At 45.8% G+C, this 15938-nt stretch overlaps 10 protein-coding genes across 10 annotated transcripts; 5 read left to right on the top strand and 5 right to left on the bottom strand.

The window, feature by feature from the left end:
- Positions 1 to 37: 37 nt before the first annotated feature.
- On the bottom strand, positions 38 to 436 carry C8R40DRAFT_1168535 (dolichol-phosphate mannosyltransferase subunit 3; the record flags this gene model as incomplete). The annotated part of the gene is made up of 3 exons (XM_046231201.1): positions 38 to 91; positions 147 to 254; positions 311 to 436. 3 exons carry the CDS (start codon positions 434 to 436, stop codon positions 38 to 40), a joined length of 288 nt encoding a protein of 95 aa, XP_046088293.1.
- Positions 437 to 536: 100 nt separating this feature from the next.
- On the top strand, positions 537 to 2407 carry C8R40DRAFT_1159722 (PLC-like phosphodiesterase; the record flags this gene model as incomplete). Its single annotated transcript, XM_046229925.1, has 7 exons — positions 537 to 675; positions 732 to 807; positions 859 to 1264; positions 1310 to 1541; positions 1591 to 1938; positions 1991 to 2171; positions 2236 to 2407. 7 exons carry the CDS (start codon positions 537 to 539, stop codon positions 2405 to 2407), a joined length of 1554 nt encoding a protein of 517 aa, XP_046088292.1.
- C8R40DRAFT_1181793 (uncharacterized protein) lies at positions 2203 to 3300 on the bottom strand. Its single transcript, XM_046232958.1, has 2 exons — positions 2789 to 3300; positions 2203 to 2724 (listed from the first exon to the last, which is right to left on the bottom strand). Exons 1-2 carry the CDS (start codon positions 3107 to 3109, stop codon positions 2494 to 2496), a joined length of 552 nt encoding a protein of 183 aa, XP_046088291.1. The 5' UTR covers positions 3110 to 3300; the 3' UTR covers positions 2203 to 2493.
- Positions 3184 to 4094, bottom strand: C8R40DRAFT_1168533 (uncharacterized protein; the record flags this gene model as incomplete). The annotated part of the gene is made up of 2 exons (XM_046231200.1): positions 3184 to 3862; positions 3916 to 4094. 2 exons carry the CDS (start codon positions 4092 to 4094, stop codon positions 3184 to 3186), a joined length of 858 nt encoding a protein of 285 aa, XP_046088290.1.
- A 122-nt stretch (positions 4095 to 4216) lies between these two features.
- C8R40DRAFT_1095207 (CRAL/TRIO domain-containing protein) lies at positions 4217 to 5743 on the top strand. Its single transcript, XM_046227692.1, has 5 exons — positions 4217 to 4441; positions 4494 to 4614; positions 4694 to 4854; positions 4935 to 5181; positions 5235 to 5743. Exons 1-5 carry the CDS (start codon positions 4236 to 4238, stop codon positions 5571 to 5573), a joined length of 1074 nt encoding a protein of 357 aa, XP_046088289.1. The 5' UTR covers positions 4217 to 4235; the 3' UTR covers positions 5574 to 5743.
- Positions 5744 to 5775: 32 nt separating this feature from the next.
- Positions 5776 to 7290, top strand: C8R40DRAFT_61797 (HD domain-containing protein). Its single transcript, XM_046235655.1, has 10 exons — positions 5776 to 5939; positions 5993 to 6025; positions 6093 to 6109; positions 6202 to 6273; positions 6391 to 6434; positions 6491 to 6549; positions 6644 to 6718; positions 6774 to 6816; positions 6869 to 6898; positions 6981 to 7290. Exons 1-10 carry the CDS (start codon positions 5844 to 5846, stop codon positions 7181 to 7183), a joined length of 672 nt encoding a protein of 223 aa, XP_046088288.1. The 5' UTR covers positions 5776 to 5843; the 3' UTR covers positions 7184 to 7290.
- A 492-nt stretch (positions 7291 to 7782) lies between these two features.
- Positions 7783 to 9056, top strand: C8R40DRAFT_1181776 (Alpha/beta hydrolase family-domain-containing protein; the record flags this gene model as incomplete). Its single annotated transcript, XM_046232956.1, has 5 exons — positions 7783 to 8089; positions 8145 to 8545; positions 8617 to 8703; positions 8768 to 8874; positions 8930 to 9056. 5 exons carry the CDS (start codon positions 7783 to 7785, stop codon positions 9054 to 9056), a joined length of 1029 nt encoding a protein of 342 aa, XP_046088287.1.
- A 563-nt stretch (positions 9057 to 9619) lies between these two features.
- On the top strand, positions 9620 to 11151 carry C8R40DRAFT_1067935 (ergosterol biosynthesis ERG4/ERG24; the record flags this gene model as incomplete). The annotated part of the gene is made up of 4 exons (XM_046225955.1): positions 9620 to 10511; positions 10579 to 10743; positions 10800 to 11016; positions 11085 to 11151. 4 exons carry the CDS (start codon positions 9620 to 9622, stop codon positions 11149 to 11151), a joined length of 1341 nt encoding a protein of 446 aa, XP_046088286.1.
- Positions 11152 to 11423: 272 nt separating this feature from the next.
- On the bottom strand, positions 11424 to 12906 carry C8R40DRAFT_1159719 (uncharacterized protein; the record flags this gene model as incomplete). Its single annotated transcript, XM_046229924.1, has 5 exons — positions 11424 to 11564; positions 11632 to 11767; positions 11838 to 12064; positions 12115 to 12503; positions 12585 to 12906. The coding sequence occupies 5 exons, from the start codon at positions 12904 to 12906 to the stop codon at positions 11424 to 11426; spliced, it is 1215 nt and encodes a 404-aa protein (XP_046088285.1).
- Positions 12907 to 13902: 996 nt separating this feature from the next.
- C8R40DRAFT_1040677 (major facilitator superfamily domain-containing protein) lies at positions 13903 to 15637 on the bottom strand (the record flags this gene model as incomplete). Its single annotated transcript, XM_046223930.1, has 5 exons — positions 13903 to 14193; positions 14257 to 14594; positions 14657 to 15263; positions 15315 to 15432; positions 15483 to 15637. 5 exons carry the CDS (start codon positions 15635 to 15637, stop codon positions 13903 to 13905), a joined length of 1509 nt encoding a protein of 502 aa, XP_046088284.1.
- Between the last annotated feature and the right edge of the window lie 301 nt (positions 15638 to 15938).

The raw sequence follows: 15938 nt of genomic DNA, 5'->3' as shown, positions 1-15938 counted from the left end.
ACGGTTTGCGAGATAGATGTACAGTAGTGTTGTTATATTAATCAACAGTGACACCGCGACTCCGAAGTTCATTCTTAGCTTGGGATATTTCCTAAGATCCGAATGTCAAGAGGTTTCAAGAAAGCTAATAGTATCGAGAAACGCACAGCTAACAATTCCTCGTATGCCTCCGGGCAATCTCTAAATGTTAATAGTCCCCATCCCAAAGACCAAAGAGAGTAAGATCCAAATGAGACTAGCAGCCACCACGGTAGCTACAGAAATGCATAACATGAGCATCGACAAAGTAGTGAGAATAAATGACATGTACGACTGGTAAGATTTCCTGCACGACAGCTCCTTCAACAAGCGGAACTTGAAGGATCTCGAAGAATGCAAGCAGGTATAGAGCAGTTAGTATAGTCGAAATGACTGCTATACGTTGAGCACGGGTCATATTTGCCAGCAGATATTATGATGGTTGAGATTCAAGTGCGTCGAGTTCAGAATCATACGGTCAGCCGGGTCACGGCTTCCAACTTTAAGCTTTATCACTCATGAACTCTCAGTTGCACTCTCAACTAAACGAACATTATAGGGTTGATTATCAGGTCAATCTTCATCCGCCGCAAGATGTGTCTTCTCGCCTGAGCCCTGCAATTGAAGAATACATTCAAAACACATTGGAGACGGCAAGTCCAATTCTGGGAGTGGTTCATCCTCTGTGATTAAAGGTCAAACGTAGACCAAAGATGAGCTTTTAAGCATCCCAATACTATCACCATCGCAGGGGGACGACTCGTATCCACTTACCCACTACTTCGTCTCGTGCGTGGCTATGTGAACAATCTCAGAAATCAGCCTATTCACAGAGCGCAGATCCTCACACAATACGTATCTCTTATCAAGACAGCTCGTAGGGCGGGCATCTGCAGAATCATATACTCATGCTCTGTCTCGGGGAGCACACTGTGTGGAAATAGATGTATGGCCAAGCTCAAGTCCAGAGGGCCTCGTCGTAACACATGGATATACTTTCACCAAAGGCGTGTCTTTCCGAAAGGTCTGTGAAGCAATCGGCGCGGGTGTAGATAACCTTGGCCCCGATGCGTGGCCGGTTCTGGTCAGTCTCGAATGTCACGTCGGACCAAAAGGGCAACAAATCATGGTCGATATCCTCAAGAACGCCTGGGGTGAAAAACTCGTAGAGGGAAAATTGACAGATGACTCGGAGCAAGAGGTCAAAGTGTCACCTCGCGAATTAAAAGGAAGGATTATATTAATGGTGCGCTCATTTCATTCAGACTTACTATATCTGATATCATCACAGGTGGAATATTATGCACCAAGCAACTTTGCTGAAGTCGAAGCTGAAGAAGAGCTTGAGGAGCTTGACCCTGACCAAGAGGAAGAATCAACCACTTCCGACAGCATCGTCGAAGGGGAAGATCTACCGCAAGTCCTTGTTGGAGAGATTGAACGAGGGAAAATATCAGACGAGCTTGCAGCCCTCGGCTACTATGCACGCAGTTGGAAACCTACTAAGGGTTGGTTGCAACAAGGTATTCTTCTTTCACAAACTCAATTTTCGCCTTTCTTCACATTTCATAGAACTTATCGATCCTCGTCATATCCTCATCAACATCTCCGAATCTAAAATCCTTTCTCTATTACCGACACAACTTGACCCTCTCATCGAGCACGGCCGCCTACATCTACGTCGCATCTTCCCCAGAGGAACGCGTATTCGATCTAGTAACATGGATATCTTGAAATTGTGGCGAAATGGATCACACGTTGTGAGCTTGAATTGGCAAACATTCGATACTCCGATGCAGATAAACGAGGCAATGTTTGTCGGTAGCCCAGGATGGGTGCTCAAACCTAAAGCCCAGAGGTTGCTGAATCCAGATTCGAGGAAATTTGGGTTCAGTGCCGAGATCGTTGGGATCAGCTCTTGTACGGGAAGTCTTGGTTTGCGTGCGTTCTGATCAGCTTACATATTTATTAGTACTGCCATCAAAAGACTACCAGGACAAAACTTACAAAGCGTATGTCGAAGCAGAGTTATTCCACGGTGTACAGGATCAAAATTGGAAGTCCAAGACTGTAACAACAACAGAAGAGGGAGACGCTGTGTGGAATGAAGCACTAGAATGGGAGTTTAATCGTGATGAGCTAGCCTTCCTTCGGTACGTAGTATAATATTTTGGGCGCAAACGAAACGAACTGAGGTAATTTGTCTTTCTCCTTCAGCCTTCGCGTTCGCGAAAATCGTAGCTTCGAAAAGGATCTAGATTTGGCTGTGTTTTGTGCGCGCATAGATGACCTGCAGCAGGGATGGGGTCTGGTACATATGTTCAACATGGACGGAAAAGCATCAGGTGCAACACTGCTTGTAAAATTTGAAGTAACTGTCCATGATTGAGAGAAAGGGTAAAATTCCCGAAGTAGGTTATCATTTGACAGTCAACGATTATGTATATGTATGTACAATTGTGAATCATTTCGAAATCAAAGAACTCCGTCGTCGATATTTCGAGTTGACCAAATTATGGGTTGCTCGTTTGTCAATGATGTATCTGTATCTGTGTCACCGAGGCCCCAAAAACTGACCACAGACGGTATAGAGTGTTTAATGGCATGCATGAGTTGGGGAGGAGCCACGGAACCACCTTGCCAAACCCCGATATTACGAAGCTTCCACTCAATGAAGATTCTGGCTTTCAATTCGGAAATGAAGGTCTACAGCATCGAATTGATCTGTAAGCGAGAAACTACACATACATGTGAGGAAAATAAGACTCACATGTATATCCGGTGGCACTGTACCGATATACAATGATAGCGAGCGCAACCTTGGCAGCTTACCTGCGAGAATCGTGAATACCCCAACATCCAATTCACGAAGATTGAGTCTCAGCGACTGTAGATTGGGTAGTAGTACATCGATAAGTCTACGCAAATCCTGTGGGTCCAAATAACGTTCTCGCACAACTAATGTGTGTAGTGTGTCTGCGGAGATCTGGATGCACGTTAAAAGGGCATCGAAACCCTTGGGTAAGGCGGAAGGATAGAGTTGGAGTTCCTGTAAGTGAGGAAAGCGATTCTCGCAGAATGTCTTTAGCATCCATTCACTCAAAGGTCGTTCTAGCGGGATCGCATTTAATAGAGGAACTGTATTGAGCCTCAACACTAGAATTTCTAGTTGGGCGCAATGCCGTGCAAGAAAGTTCGAGAGACTAGGGGATCATCCCTAAACGTTCGCGGAAAAGAGGTCTGAAAGTTGAAACACGTCAATAAGGGAAAATTGCCTAGGGCCTTGAACAAGGCAGAAAGTTCAAATGAGGTCCACGCCCAAAACGTGAGAGCCTGAAGTCTAGGTGTAAAGTTGTTGATGAATGGCGCGAAGACTGTGAGCAGAATGTCAGCCACGTCCTCTATGTCAGACGGTGAAGACGGGCTATCAATGAGCTCGAAAAACAGCTCTTCAACCTTCGGCAATGAAGGTTTAGAGGTTATGATGGTGCGAAATGAGGCAGCATGTCCTCGGAGGGAAAGTTTCTTCAAGTTGGAACTGAACGAGGTCCAAGCTGTGTTCAGGAAGGTGTTCAACTCCGGACCAGAATGCTCTCCCCAAGAATGAGAATCAACAGTAAATGCCATGACATTCGACATTACAGGTAATGCATTGATTAATGCAATAGTCCCTTCTTTTTCCGGTCGCAGTACATGATCAAATCTAGATCGGCGAAACGAGTGCAGGACATGTTGAAGGATATTGATTCTGTCACCGAAAGATGGCGGGGAGGCTACTGCACCGTAGAATTGAAAGTCAGGACTTGCTGTGAGGAATCTCACTCTCTTCCCGACAGCCGGGTCACTGCAAAGTCTTGAATCAGCACCTATAAGAGTCTTGCCCACAACATAACGCACGCAAGTCGTAAAAGTAGCTTCTTTGTTCCGGCGCTGAATCGTTGCAGTACGACAGACTTGTATCGTACGTCCATCGAGATATTGTAGAAAAACAAGTTGACCCCAAGCAGATCACGAAGCGTAGCTTCTGGAATAAAGGCAGCAATATATATCCAGATTTCGAGAGGTAGTTCTATCATGCTTTTAGAGTTGTACAAACTCGGATGTAAAGAGCAATCGCATTAGTAATCAACGTTCAAGTCAGCTGGCGCTAAATTCGCTTAAATTGATTTATTTAAAATGATCCAACTATTCGGCGTCTACTTTAAGTACCTCTTTCGATGTCCAACAAAGTCTACGAAGCCCTACCACCTCCCAAGGAGAAGGTCAAACTAACCATACCTGAGCTGAAGCCCGAACAAATTGCAATGCAAGAGAAGATTCAAGTGCACTTCACAAAAGCGGGATACACACTTCCCGGCATCGAAAAGAGCGGCGAACTCATGGAGGAGGAACAATTTTGGTTGTCGTATGAGTGTCAACTGAGGTGATTTTTTCGCCATATATGCTCGTTTTGAATAAATTCCAACAGTGTATAGGTACCTGCGTGCCACAAAATGGAAGGTGGACGACGCAATTAAGAGACTGGAATCTACTCTTAAATGGAGGAGAGAATTCGGTCTTTACACTCATATAACTCCAGAATATATTGCGCCAGAGGTGAGGCTTGTTCTTTCTTAATGTTCATTCATATCTGAAATAATTATTTATTATTTTTGGAATAACTCTTCATAATTAGGCCGTCACAGGCAAAGAGATTTTGTTTGGATACGACGTCTACGGCAGACCTGCCTTCTACATGATACCCAGTCGCCAAAATACTACCGAAGCCACGCGTCAAATTGAATTTGCCGTATGGATGCTCGAGCGGTGCATAGATCTCATGGACGAAGGTGTTGAGTAAGTTCAAGCCGAACAACTCTCTTCATCTTTTGAGTCTGTGTATTCATTCATTCCCCCCGCATTCCTCCTCACAAAAGATCACTCTCCTTACTCATCAATTTCGCCGACAAGGCCAAAAATCCCTCCATGTCTACTTCCCGTACGGTTCTCTCTATCTTACAGAACCATTACCCCGAACGCCTAGGCAAGGCGCTTGTCATCAATGTTCCTTACCTTGTCAACATTTTCTTCAAACTCATTACCCCGTTCATCGATCCAATCACGGTTCAGAAACTGAAATTCAATCCCGATGTGGTAAAGGATGGGATTTTTGCTGAAGACCAGGTTCGTTGCAGAATTAGTTGTTGGGATACATATCTACATTTTTGCCCGTTCAGGTCATGAAAGAATTTTGGGGTGGAAATCAAGACTTCGAGTATGATCATGAAAAGTACTGGCCGACATTGGTTGACCTCTGCAAGGCGAGAAAGGTGAAGTGGATGGATGAGTGGAGAAAGCTGGGCGGGAGGATTGGTCTCTGCGAGTCTGATTATAAGAACGGGGGGAGTGGGCAACCTGTAACGGATGCAGATTCACCCCAAAAGGAAGAAGCGGACACCTCAACAGAGACACCCAAAGTAACGGAAGTAGGGGTACCTACTCTTGGTGTAATCGCACTGGAATCCGGAGACGGACCTGCCTCCATAGAGCAGGCTGTTGGGGTGAACACTTCATAGGTTTCTAGTACAAGCCTCTGAACGCCAATGAACGTTTTACTTCGCTACAGGTTTGTTTACTTTACTTCTAGTACCTTCATACTTATTTTACATCTATCCGTACTTATACCCGAGCTACACATGGCCTGCTGAAGTCGTACAAGCTTATACATGCTCTTAATGCAAAACAATATTGGATGAACACTACCTAATGCCGAATACATCAAAAGTACGTCTGCATTATTCTTCCCACGTATACTTCTCTCCACACCCCTCATCAACGATTGTTCAATGGATCCTCAGAGCGATGAGAGCAAGAGTTATTTAAGCACCGGGAACGTTTCAATTGACCGATTGGCGTTTTTTCACATTCTCGAAAGACTGAAGGTCAGCTTTCTTCGCTAGATACAATAGTTGATATCGTCGTATCATCCAACTAGACTCAGAAACGCACCGGATGGGTGAATAACAACGTTTGTCAAATCCACCTCCATTAAATCTCAGATCGCAAAAATGATTGTTCATGGACGTCCCCCACAGATTCGGAATCCTGAGAGGTAAGCTCTACATTCTGGCTAAAATCATGCTACTCGCTCTCTGTAATCGGCTGATGACGATGTCTCATATCATCTCCACTTATTTGTTTTAGTATTTCAGACCACATGTATCGAATGGCCGTCTTATCCATGTGTACATCGGACAAGAATTTGGACGTCGCAAAGTAAGTGGAACGGCTCTCACAAGTACTCAAGCGATCCAGTTCGAAACCCTGCCATTTTTGGTAGTGGAAAAATTCCAATCCTTGAGCAATTTACTAAATAAAGTCAACCTCTACTAGATGCGTAATGCTGAGTGTAGTCCACGATTTAGCTGAGGCTCAAGGTTAGTAAAGTTGGGTTCTCCAATTACCTGGCATGTACTCAGCTTTAATTTCGCAGTCGGAGACATCGCTCCCAGTCATGGAATTTCCAAGGAAGAAAAATCACGATTGGAAGCGGTTCGTACGTTCGCTTTCGTTCGATGTTCGGACTTGTATATCATGCAATCAGTCAAACATCAGTATTGACTTGAACCTTTGGCGACATTCGTAGGAAGCCATGCATATCTTCATTCACGAAATGCTACACGACAGTCCAGCAGCTCAGAGGATTGGAGCTCTTTGGAAGGTATGAAGATCACCTTTGTTCCACTGGCACTGACAATCCGTCGCTCCTTTCATAGGAATATGAAGATCGCGAAACGCCCGAAGCTCGTTTCGTCAAAGGTATTGGATACAATGTACACCTCCAGAGTTTCCTTCTTATTGAACCGTCTAGACCTTGACCGGTTCGAGATGGCGACGCAAGGTGGGTTGGCTTCCTTGCGATACCCTACGTCCCTGTACATTCTACCTTTGTAAACTGACCTATACACCATTAATCAATGCAGCGCTTGAATATGAACGCGATCTGAACGCTTCTCGGCTGCAGTCTTTCTACGATAGCTCGATCCCATACATCGAGCATCCTGAAGTACAGCAGTGGGGGCAGGATTTGTTGGAAGAACGCGGGCGGTTGTTAGGAGCTATTCACTCGGCCAAGTCAGAGTACTCAATGATCGAGGGAGATATGCCAGTGGAGGAGGAAGCCTGAAGGAGGTTAAGATTCTTCACTGTCAGCGAAAAAAAGTCTACCGAATTATCCCTTTTAAAAGTAAATCTTTGCCTGGAGCTGGTTCGGAATTGAGTACATCAATGACACACAGACACACACCGTTGCTTCTGAATCGCACTTGTTTGATGATGTTCTTTGATCAGTTGCACTCTATTGGACTACATGAACTTCATAGGCTTCTGCTTATTTTGGTAGACATCAAGTAAAGATTGCAGTGGAGAAACTTAGGAACAATGTGATATGGTGAGGGAATTTGTTGTGGCCCCCGGATGGTGCTGGTAGAGTCTGGTAGAGTGCAGGGTTGGAGTAGGAGGTCACCGTTAGATGGGAAAGTCGGATCCCTTTTGCCCTGTAAGGCAATCATGTGACCCTCTACCGCCGTCGGAACGGACAGAGACAACTTTAAAAGGAATTTTTGCATGCTTATTTCAGTCCAAGACTCCAAGTAACCTGGGTAAAAAACACCATCCGATGCAACCATCGGACATCAATGCAGATCATTCAATATTTTCCATACATAATGTCTTCTCTACTGTTAGCACTCGTGTCCTCGACGCTCGTTGACGTTCATACTCCATATGTCTTCACCTCTACTTTCGGAATCATACACTTTCGATCCTCGACCATATTATCCATTAGTGTCGACTGTAAAACGGTTTTGGGATCCATCATGGACTGCCGATGGATTAACTCTGGTGTTCACACACGGGACAGGGTTTCATAAAGAGCAGTGGGAGCCTACCATAGATGACTTGCTGGAACTTATCAGACAACCAAGTCCCAACAAGATCAAAGTACGAGAGATATGGACGATTGACGCGCCGAATCATGGAGACGCGGCGATACTCAATGAGAAGTCTCTGCAGCACGCATATGAGGCTGTGTGTGAGTTTGCTGCTTATGCTTTCTGCATGATAATTTTACAGAATTCTACGTGTAGTTCAGTGGCAGGAATATGCGCGCAGTATACACGCCTTCCTTACTGGGAGGGGCCGGACTCTGTTCGGGAACCTCGACTTGGATTCAGAGAACAGAGCCGTAATGGATAACTTTGACTTCAGCTCTCATACTATCGTCGGTATCGGTCATTCTATGGGTGCTATTTCACTCCTTCTCTCGCTGGACTTTGTTCCATCCATCGAAAGTCTTTTTGCTTCGATGATCTTCGTCGAACCCATGACAATGGAGCCTGTTTCGGGTTCCAAAGGGCCTGCGAAGAAGTTGGCATCTGGGTCACAGTCAAGAAGAGATATATGGCCTAGTGCGGAAGAGGCATATAAAATGTTGAAGACACGTCGAACATGGCAATCATGGGATGATAGGGTCTTGAAGCTCTTCGTGGTGTGTATATCTCGCCTTCTAAATACTAGGCCTTTTACAATATGATTAATAACGATCGACTTATTTCTTAGGAGACTGGCTTACGACCTCTCCCGACATTGAACTATCCCGATGTCAAAGATGGTGTGACACTCAAATGTACGCGGGATCAAGAAACGGTATGTGTTCAATACTAACTCCCTCTACATCCGCTCATCTATGCTTTCTATCTTTTGATTACAGGCCACATATAGAGATACCCATGGCTGGGTAACCATGTATCGAGGCTTGCCGTCCTATGCGTCTCGCGTACGAATACATATCTACTACGGAAAAATCCATGATTATATGTATATAAAGGTTGAATGAATTGACCTCTTCCCAATACTGATCATTGCGTTATAGTGCCGGGGAATTCAAAGAAGATGTCATCAACAACGCCGCTGGAGGACCGCAGAATTTCGCAAGTGTTGGGTATATTGATGGTGTGGGACATACGGTAGGCTTTCGCTCAACTCACTTACCACTATGAATCACCGTATCCCCAACCTTCCCAGGCCCCTCAACAAAGTCCCCGTGGTGTTGCAGAAAAGATCTTTGAAGCACTCAGGATTGACGAGCAGGATCGAAACAAGACCCAGGGCAATCTTCAAGCCAAGTTATGAGGTCCGAAATTTTTTTTTTTTTGGATTTTCTATGTCCTGCAACGGGGGTGCCTCTTTTTGTATCATCTATTCTTCTCTATTGTTCAACTTCCAGGGCACCATCGCTATAGCTACTACTCGGGGGCTAAGGCTAACGAACTAGAACCTACTACATTGAACAAACTAATAATAATCATGTACTGTTGGTTTGTGACAAATGTGGTTATCTTTAATCTGGGTTTTGAGTTCGAGCTTAGTCGAAAACTCCATTCTTACACCACGTACCTACTACTAGCATGTTATTTCTCGACCACTTAAACAGACTTAAACGCGTACACTATGATTCCCAAGCGCGTCTAGCGCTAGCACGTGTATTAAATGTGGACAGTGGCCCGATTTTCGACGGTCGCACGATTGTGGTCTGATCTCAACTTCTTTCTTCTCATCCACCATGTCGAAACTGAATCCCCAAACAACTCACTACGAGTTCCTTGGGCCTGTAGGAACGTTCTTCATTTCAGTCGGCGTTCCTTCCATGATATACGGGCTATACTATGGATGCAGCGAGCAGACTGGTGGTTGCCCCCCTCCTACACTCACTTTGTCCAAATTGACTTCAGAATTAACTGCGCTTCCTGTGACGATTTCTTTGCACGACATATCTTGGTGGCAGGGTTTATGGCAAGAGGTATGGGACACGGAAGCCGCGCTGATGTATCTCGCGTGGTACGCATTCTGTGTTGTCGCTTGGAGAGTGTTGCCTGGTGCTCAGGTCGAAGGAACGCGTATCCGGGATGGGAGCGTTAAAAAGTACAAAATCAACGCATTTTCGACATTCTTACTGGCTCTCGGCTTGGTCACAGGAGTGATCATCCGCTTTGGTCCCGAGAAATTCACGTTCTTGTACGAGCGCTGGGTTGGGTTTGCTACTGCGGCTATTCTCATGTCGATCGCCCAAGCTTTCGTTGTATATGCTATGTCTTTTAGAGAAGGTGCTTTGCTTGCACTTGGCGGAAACACTGGGAACTGGGTGTACGATTGGTACATTGGCCGACAGCTCAACCCTACTCTGTCTATATTCGGCGCCGAATTCGATATTAAGAGCTTCAACGAGCTTAGACCGGGTTTGATCCTCTGGGCATTGATTGATATCAGTATGGTGTGTGAGCAGGCGGTGAGGAGGGGTGGAATCGGCAATGTAACAGACTCGATGTGGCTTGTTCTCTTGTTTCAAGTCGGCTACGTAGCGGATGGGCTGTATAATGAGCCCGCCATCCTCACCACGATGGATATTACCACAGATGGATTTGGTTTCATGTTGAGTGTCGGAGACCTTGCCTGGGGTGTGTACGCGTTACCTATCTAGCTACTCTTCGACTCACTTTATATTCCTCCTATGTTCTTCAAAAGTCCCATTCGCATACTCCCTTCAAGCGCGTTATCTTGCTTTCCATCCGATCCTTCTCGGACCTGTCGCTACAGCGTTGATCGTTGCCGTCAACGCTACTGGTTACTACATCTTCAGAGAGGCAAACGGACAGAAGAACGATTTCAGAAATGGGAAGGATACCCGAGGTGCGTTCCCTTTTCTGTGTCTGCTTTGAACCATCAAATTGAGAACCCGTTTTTAGGCCTAAAATACTTCACGACCGAATCTGGTTCTAAATTGATCACGTCTGGGTGGTGGGGACGTTCGAGGCATCCCAACTATCTCGGTGACCTGCTCATGGCTCTCGCCTGGTCTCTCCCAACCGGTTTCGACACGCCCATAACTTACTTCTACGTGATGTATTTCGCTGTGCTGTTGATACACAGACAGAGGAGGGACGACGAGAACTGCGAAAAGAAGTGAGATCTGTCTAAACTACTGTTTTTGCGTTGTTTCGTTCGAGCTAAATGCTGATATTCACTCACAGATACGGCAAAGATTGGGAAAAATACAAGAAGATGGTGCCATACAGAATTATACCTTATATTTACTAGGTTCCCGCCAGATGGGGAGGCCGAATGTTTGTGGCTAGTGATTATTGGTATATTCGATGGACATCAGTGTGCTGTTACAGTATTGTGCTTTGTTCGGAATAATATGTACAAAGGTTAAATTTCTGGATACTGCTGGCGATGAGACCTACTGACAGAAAAGCGATGAGTGAATTCAGATAGTAACATCAGGATGTGTGATACAACTGCAGTACACCCTTTTACAGCTTCGTATCTCTATCCTGGAATAGTCCTGGAGGCAGGAAAACTGCATACTAGTCCCTCATCCGGGCGGGAATAAACCGCCTCACGATGACTTCCCTGACAGAGTAATGCGCGAAACACGCAGGAGTGTTCAACATCTCCCTCGATAGACGGCTTCGGGCGGGAATAGTCACGTACGTGAGAATTAGAGTCTATATGGATTGGAAAATGACTATAAGCATGCTGATACAAAAGGGAGAAATTGACTAGAAAACCAACTTTCATCACTTGCGAGTTGGCCCGGTTGATTGTGCTTAACCATGACCAAGTGAACGGAGACGCGTTTTGTAAATTGGTAATTGAAACTTCTTGGTCCTGTGGGTCTTCGTATACGGGACATACGACGATCGCGAATCTGCATATCGTTGGTGTGTTGATTAGCACCTATGCAGCTGACAAAACCAAACAGACCAATGGAGACTTACTCCGCATGTGTGAAGACCGGACCCCGTTTGTAGAGGAGATAGTCAACACAAAATTTGAGTCCATTCTTCACCACCCAGCCAAGAGATCGATAGTGGTGGTACACAGCATAATGGATAAGGAAAGGGTTGTCGAGTTGAAGCTCGGGTGTAGGAAGGGTTGGTATCGGGGGTGCGAGGTAAATTTGTTGGAAAGTAATCCATATTTCTGGTAACGATAAAGGTTCGTCCTGGTGAATGAGGAATCAAATTTTAGATATTGAAAGACGAAATAAAAGACATAACATGCCGTTTCTGGATCCAGTATGGTTAGACAATCAAAATTCCAAGCAAGGAAGAAGGCTTCTGGAAGCGTGAGTTGCAAGTGTTCCATATCCTCCAAGGGCTCTTCCTCTTCCTCCCCCTCCCCCTCGTCCTCTCCCTTACTTTTGGCGTTCTCTGGACTACCTGATTCTTGCTCCAATGCGAGTTCGGATTCAGCGGTTTTGGGTTTCCATGTAGCACCGGAAGGAATTTCAGGACCAAACAATGCCGGAACAACAACGCGACCCTCAGTCTCGAATATAGTTTCAGCTTCCGCAGCGACTTTGGCTATGGCTGCCGCACGATCCAACTTGAACTGTTTGCGGTCTGCACGCCGTTTTTCTCGAATTTCTTCCGATGTCATTTCTTGGAAGGATGTAAAGCCATGAAATAATCAGAATGGATGTTGATTACACGCACTTTTTGCCCCGCTATCAACTTGTCTACTTTTTCTATCCTTAACCTGGCGCACAAACCAACTGGGCTCACTTCTGGACAGATTCCCTTTCCCAAAAAAGCCTCTTCTCCATAATGTCTCTGAATCACGTTGATTGACGACCCAAACGGAGCGTGTCGATGGGTCGTAGTAGCCTTCACAGTGCGGATTTATAACTTGACTTCGAGATAAACCTAGAAGACCGAGAATGGATCGGGTTCTACTGGAAGAGGGATCAGAGAAAATGAGGGGAAGAGGATGAGCGTAGATTCGGTCGTTTTCGTGTCGTCTCGCTCCGCCTTTGTTTGGCCCTTTGGATTTACTAAAAGACATGAGAAGAGTCAGAAGGAAATTAGACGCGCGCTAATCGATTATATGGCTCTGATCTTCTGCTCATCAGGCCTCAGGATCCGAGATTACAGAAAAAATGCTGTTGTCGCCCCAGCCTACCATCATCGCGCTTCTCTGAATGACTTGGCTTCCGGAGTAGCTGCGCTACCAGCCTCTTTCCTCTCACTCCGATCTCATATTTCGCTTTATTGAGCCTATAGCTTGTCCTACTCCGTGTTGTTGGCTGGAGATGCTCAATGAGACGAGTCCAAACGATACGCGTTCAAGCTTGAAAATTGATACAGTTAATTATTCTGGCTGCGAAACTCGGATATTTAGGTCATGCTCTCCCTCGATGGGGCGTAGCGGCCTTCGTAATGGTTCATAAATATCCTCACTTAGAGCGGTGAGCCTGAATTAGAGCGTTATGTATGTACTTGAGAATCACGATTTCCTACCCATTGGAAAATCGTGACCTTCGGCAAAGAAGACTGGTCCGTGCGCGAATTCGCAACTATAAAAAGAGGACGAGGACATCTTAGCAACTCATACTTACCTTGATGGCACAAGTCCCTTCACGTACCCGGGTTTGTGGGCTGTGGAGATCCTTCATAGCACGGCGACCTTGTCCATACAAAGGGTGTCTGCGGCTTGTATAGGCTCAGGCTTATGCACCGTCTCAATATTTTCCTGTCCCGCATCGGCCACTCTGGCTGGGTGGGCTCTTTTTTTTTTTTTTTTCGGTTGATCGCAGCTCTAACCCTAACCTTACAATATACCTAATTGGGTATCTACTGTGTAGAATTCCCTCGAGGAATTTGGGGAAACAGGTTGAACTTGTCCATACTTTATATTCACCAGGTGCAACTTGTGAGCTTTGAGGAACATTTTACATTGGATTAAGCTTTGTCTACATAGATAGATACATGAAATATATATTCTAAGTAACTAGAGAAAATACGTCAATGGTCAAATTGTTGAACATCTTCTGAACCGGTGCTAAATTGCAAAAAACTTTGACTTCTCCAGCTCTTTCGCAATCTTGAGGTCGATACAAGGAGCAAATTTGCTCTTGGCCCGAATTCGTGCACCATACTTGTAAAATAGGAATGGACTGGGTGCCAGCAAGAGCGCAATAAAACCTATAAGCGAGGCTGCCCATCCGATGCCCAGAGTTTGAAACATCTGCACTGTGAATAGTGGAAAGGCAGCAGCGACGAGTGATCGAATTATGGTATTCGCTGCGAATGCAGAAGCACAGTACATGAGGTAGGTGTCGATAAGATAGGTCTGGGGAGAATTAATACATGAGTTTTCGGCCTGTTTTGAAGAACTAAGATAGGGATCACATACCAAAAACGACGTAAAGATCAAAAAGATACCAAAGCCTAGAAAGACAGTTGCTACAGCCGGAGCCGCCCACGATATACTCTCATAGTTTCCTGTCCAACCAAGCCAGAATGTGCCAATCACTAACGCTGGGCTCCCGACCATAGCACCCCAAAGACGGTACTCTGCAGGCGGAAAGCCTTTCCACCGAGCGTAATGGGGTACATATAACGTTTCAGTGAGATGCCAGTTTAAGACTGCACCAATTGTGCTTCCGATGCCGACACCGATGAAGATGAGGCCGTTCTGACTGGAGCTCAGTCCGTGTCGTTCCATGAAGATGATTGGGAATGCCTCGAACACTATAAAGTTCAAGGGACAATAAGTATTCGCGGTATGTAGGCTGTAAATCAGAGAAACCTACGAGCATAAAGAAGACCATATACGATAGACATGTACACTGTCACAAGCACCAAAATAGGCTCCTCAGCAAGCATTAGGAATGGCCTGCAAAATGTCACGCGGACCATTTCGCCGATTGTGGTTTCTTTTCTTTCGTGCTCTGTGAATATAGCCTTCGCAACCTGCGGTGTCGCTGCCTGTTTCCTTAATCTCTTGGCTTTCCTCGACAGAAGCACTAATGAACAAGTCTCAGGGAGCAGCACAATCATTACGAGAGTTGACGCTCCAGCAAAGATGAACATGACCCAAAAGATCCAATTCCATTTGAGGCTTGATTCCGCAACGAATCCACCTACGAGTGGACCCAAAGCGGGACCCAGAAAGACGCTGCCAGAAAAGATACTGGAAGGGAGGCCACGGTCTTTGCCAGCCCAAAGGTCAGCCAGAACGGCGCCGCCGACGGTGAGGGGGGAGGAGGCAAAAAAACCGCTGAAGAAACGGGTGACGATAAGGGTTTGAATGTTCGGTGCAAAAATTTGGCCCAGGATGAAAAGAGTGTAGCAACACATGGTGATCACCAGAATACGTTTACGCCCAACCACTTCGCTCCCAGGACCGAAGAAAAACGACTAGACCGTATATGAGTATGGATACATAGGAAGTGAAGAAATAGAACTAACACCGAACACATATCCTAGCAGATAGACACTCGTCACAACATAGGACACTTCGCTTGAGATAGCAAACTGTTCTATGATCCTCGTGGTCGCTGAGCTTGGAGCCGATGAAGAGAATGTGCTATAATGTGTTTTTCTTAGGAGGCCAGGGATCATAACGAAGAAACTCACGCATTAATGGTTACTCCTGAAGTGACAAGGGTAATGATCCACTTCTGGCGTAGACTCCAATTCTGAGGATTCTGAGGATCATTTGGACCATCCCAAGTTACCGGAGACGGTGCTATGTCCTGTTCATGAAGACTTTCCTTGCTGTCTTCATACATTACCACTTTACTGTCTACGGTACTTACCGTGTCGGTCGAGCCGGTACTGGAAATTGGGGGTGTATGCAAACGTCCGCATGAGGATTCCATGATAGCGCTAGACCCTGATAGAGAGGAAGCTATATAAGAACAACACGACCTACGAGATTAGTGGACGATAGCCGTCGTGGAAACGGAGCACGAGTGCCATATGCGGCTGAAAAACTATCTGATTGCGCTATGATGATACAGGGGACGCCGAAGGTAAACCAGCAAGCAGGTATGGGCTCCGAAGGAATTGGGACCCGGATAGGAGTGCTCA

Source organism: Lentinula edodes, assembly GCF_021015755.1.
Source record: "Lentinula edodes strain Le(Bin) 0899 ss11 chromosome Unknown C8R40scaffold_10, whole genome shotgun sequence".
Classification (NCBI taxonomy): domain Eukaryota; kingdom Fungi; phylum Basidiomycota; class Agaricomycetes; order Agaricales; family Omphalotaceae; genus Lentinula; species Lentinula edodes.
The sequence above is the reverse complement of the archived record's forward strand: the minus strand, read 5'-3'. Positions and strand labels throughout refer to the sequence as shown.

Bases quoted from the DNA above. Each gene is read 5' to 3' on its own strand.
- C8R40DRAFT_1181793 (XM_046232958.1), bottom strand. From the start codon at position 3,109: ATGCTAAAGACATTCTGCGAGAATCGCTTTCCTCACTTACAGGAACTC. The intron at 2,725-2,788 runs GTGAGTCTTATT...TCGATGCTGTAG, and splicing joins CAGTGCCACCGGATATACAT to ACCTTCATTTCCGAATTGAA.
- C8R40DRAFT_1095207 (XM_046227692.1), top strand. From the start codon at position 4,236: ATGTCCAACAAAGTCTACGAAGCCCTACCACCTCCCAAGGAGAAGGTC. The intron at 4,615-4,693 runs GTGAGGCTTGTT...CTTCATAATTAG, and splicing joins CAGAATATATTGCGCCAGAG to GCCGTCACAGGCAAAGAGAT. The intron at 4,855-4,934 runs GTAAGTTCAAGC...TCCTCACAAAAG, and splicing joins CTCATGGACGAAGGTGTTGA to ATCACTCTCCTTACTCATCA.
- C8R40DRAFT_61797 (XM_046235655.1), top strand. From the start codon at position 5,844: ATGGATCCTCAGAGCGATGAGAGCAAGAGTTATTTAAGCACCGGGAAC. The intron at 6,274-6,390 runs GTAAGTGGAACG...AACCTCTACTAG, and splicing joins AAGAATTTGGACGTCGCAAA to ATGCGTAATGCTGAGTGTAG. The intron at 6,817-6,868 runs GTATTGGATACA...TGAACCGTCTAG, and splicing joins CGAAGCTCGTTTCGTCAAAG to ACCTTGACCGGTTCGAGATG.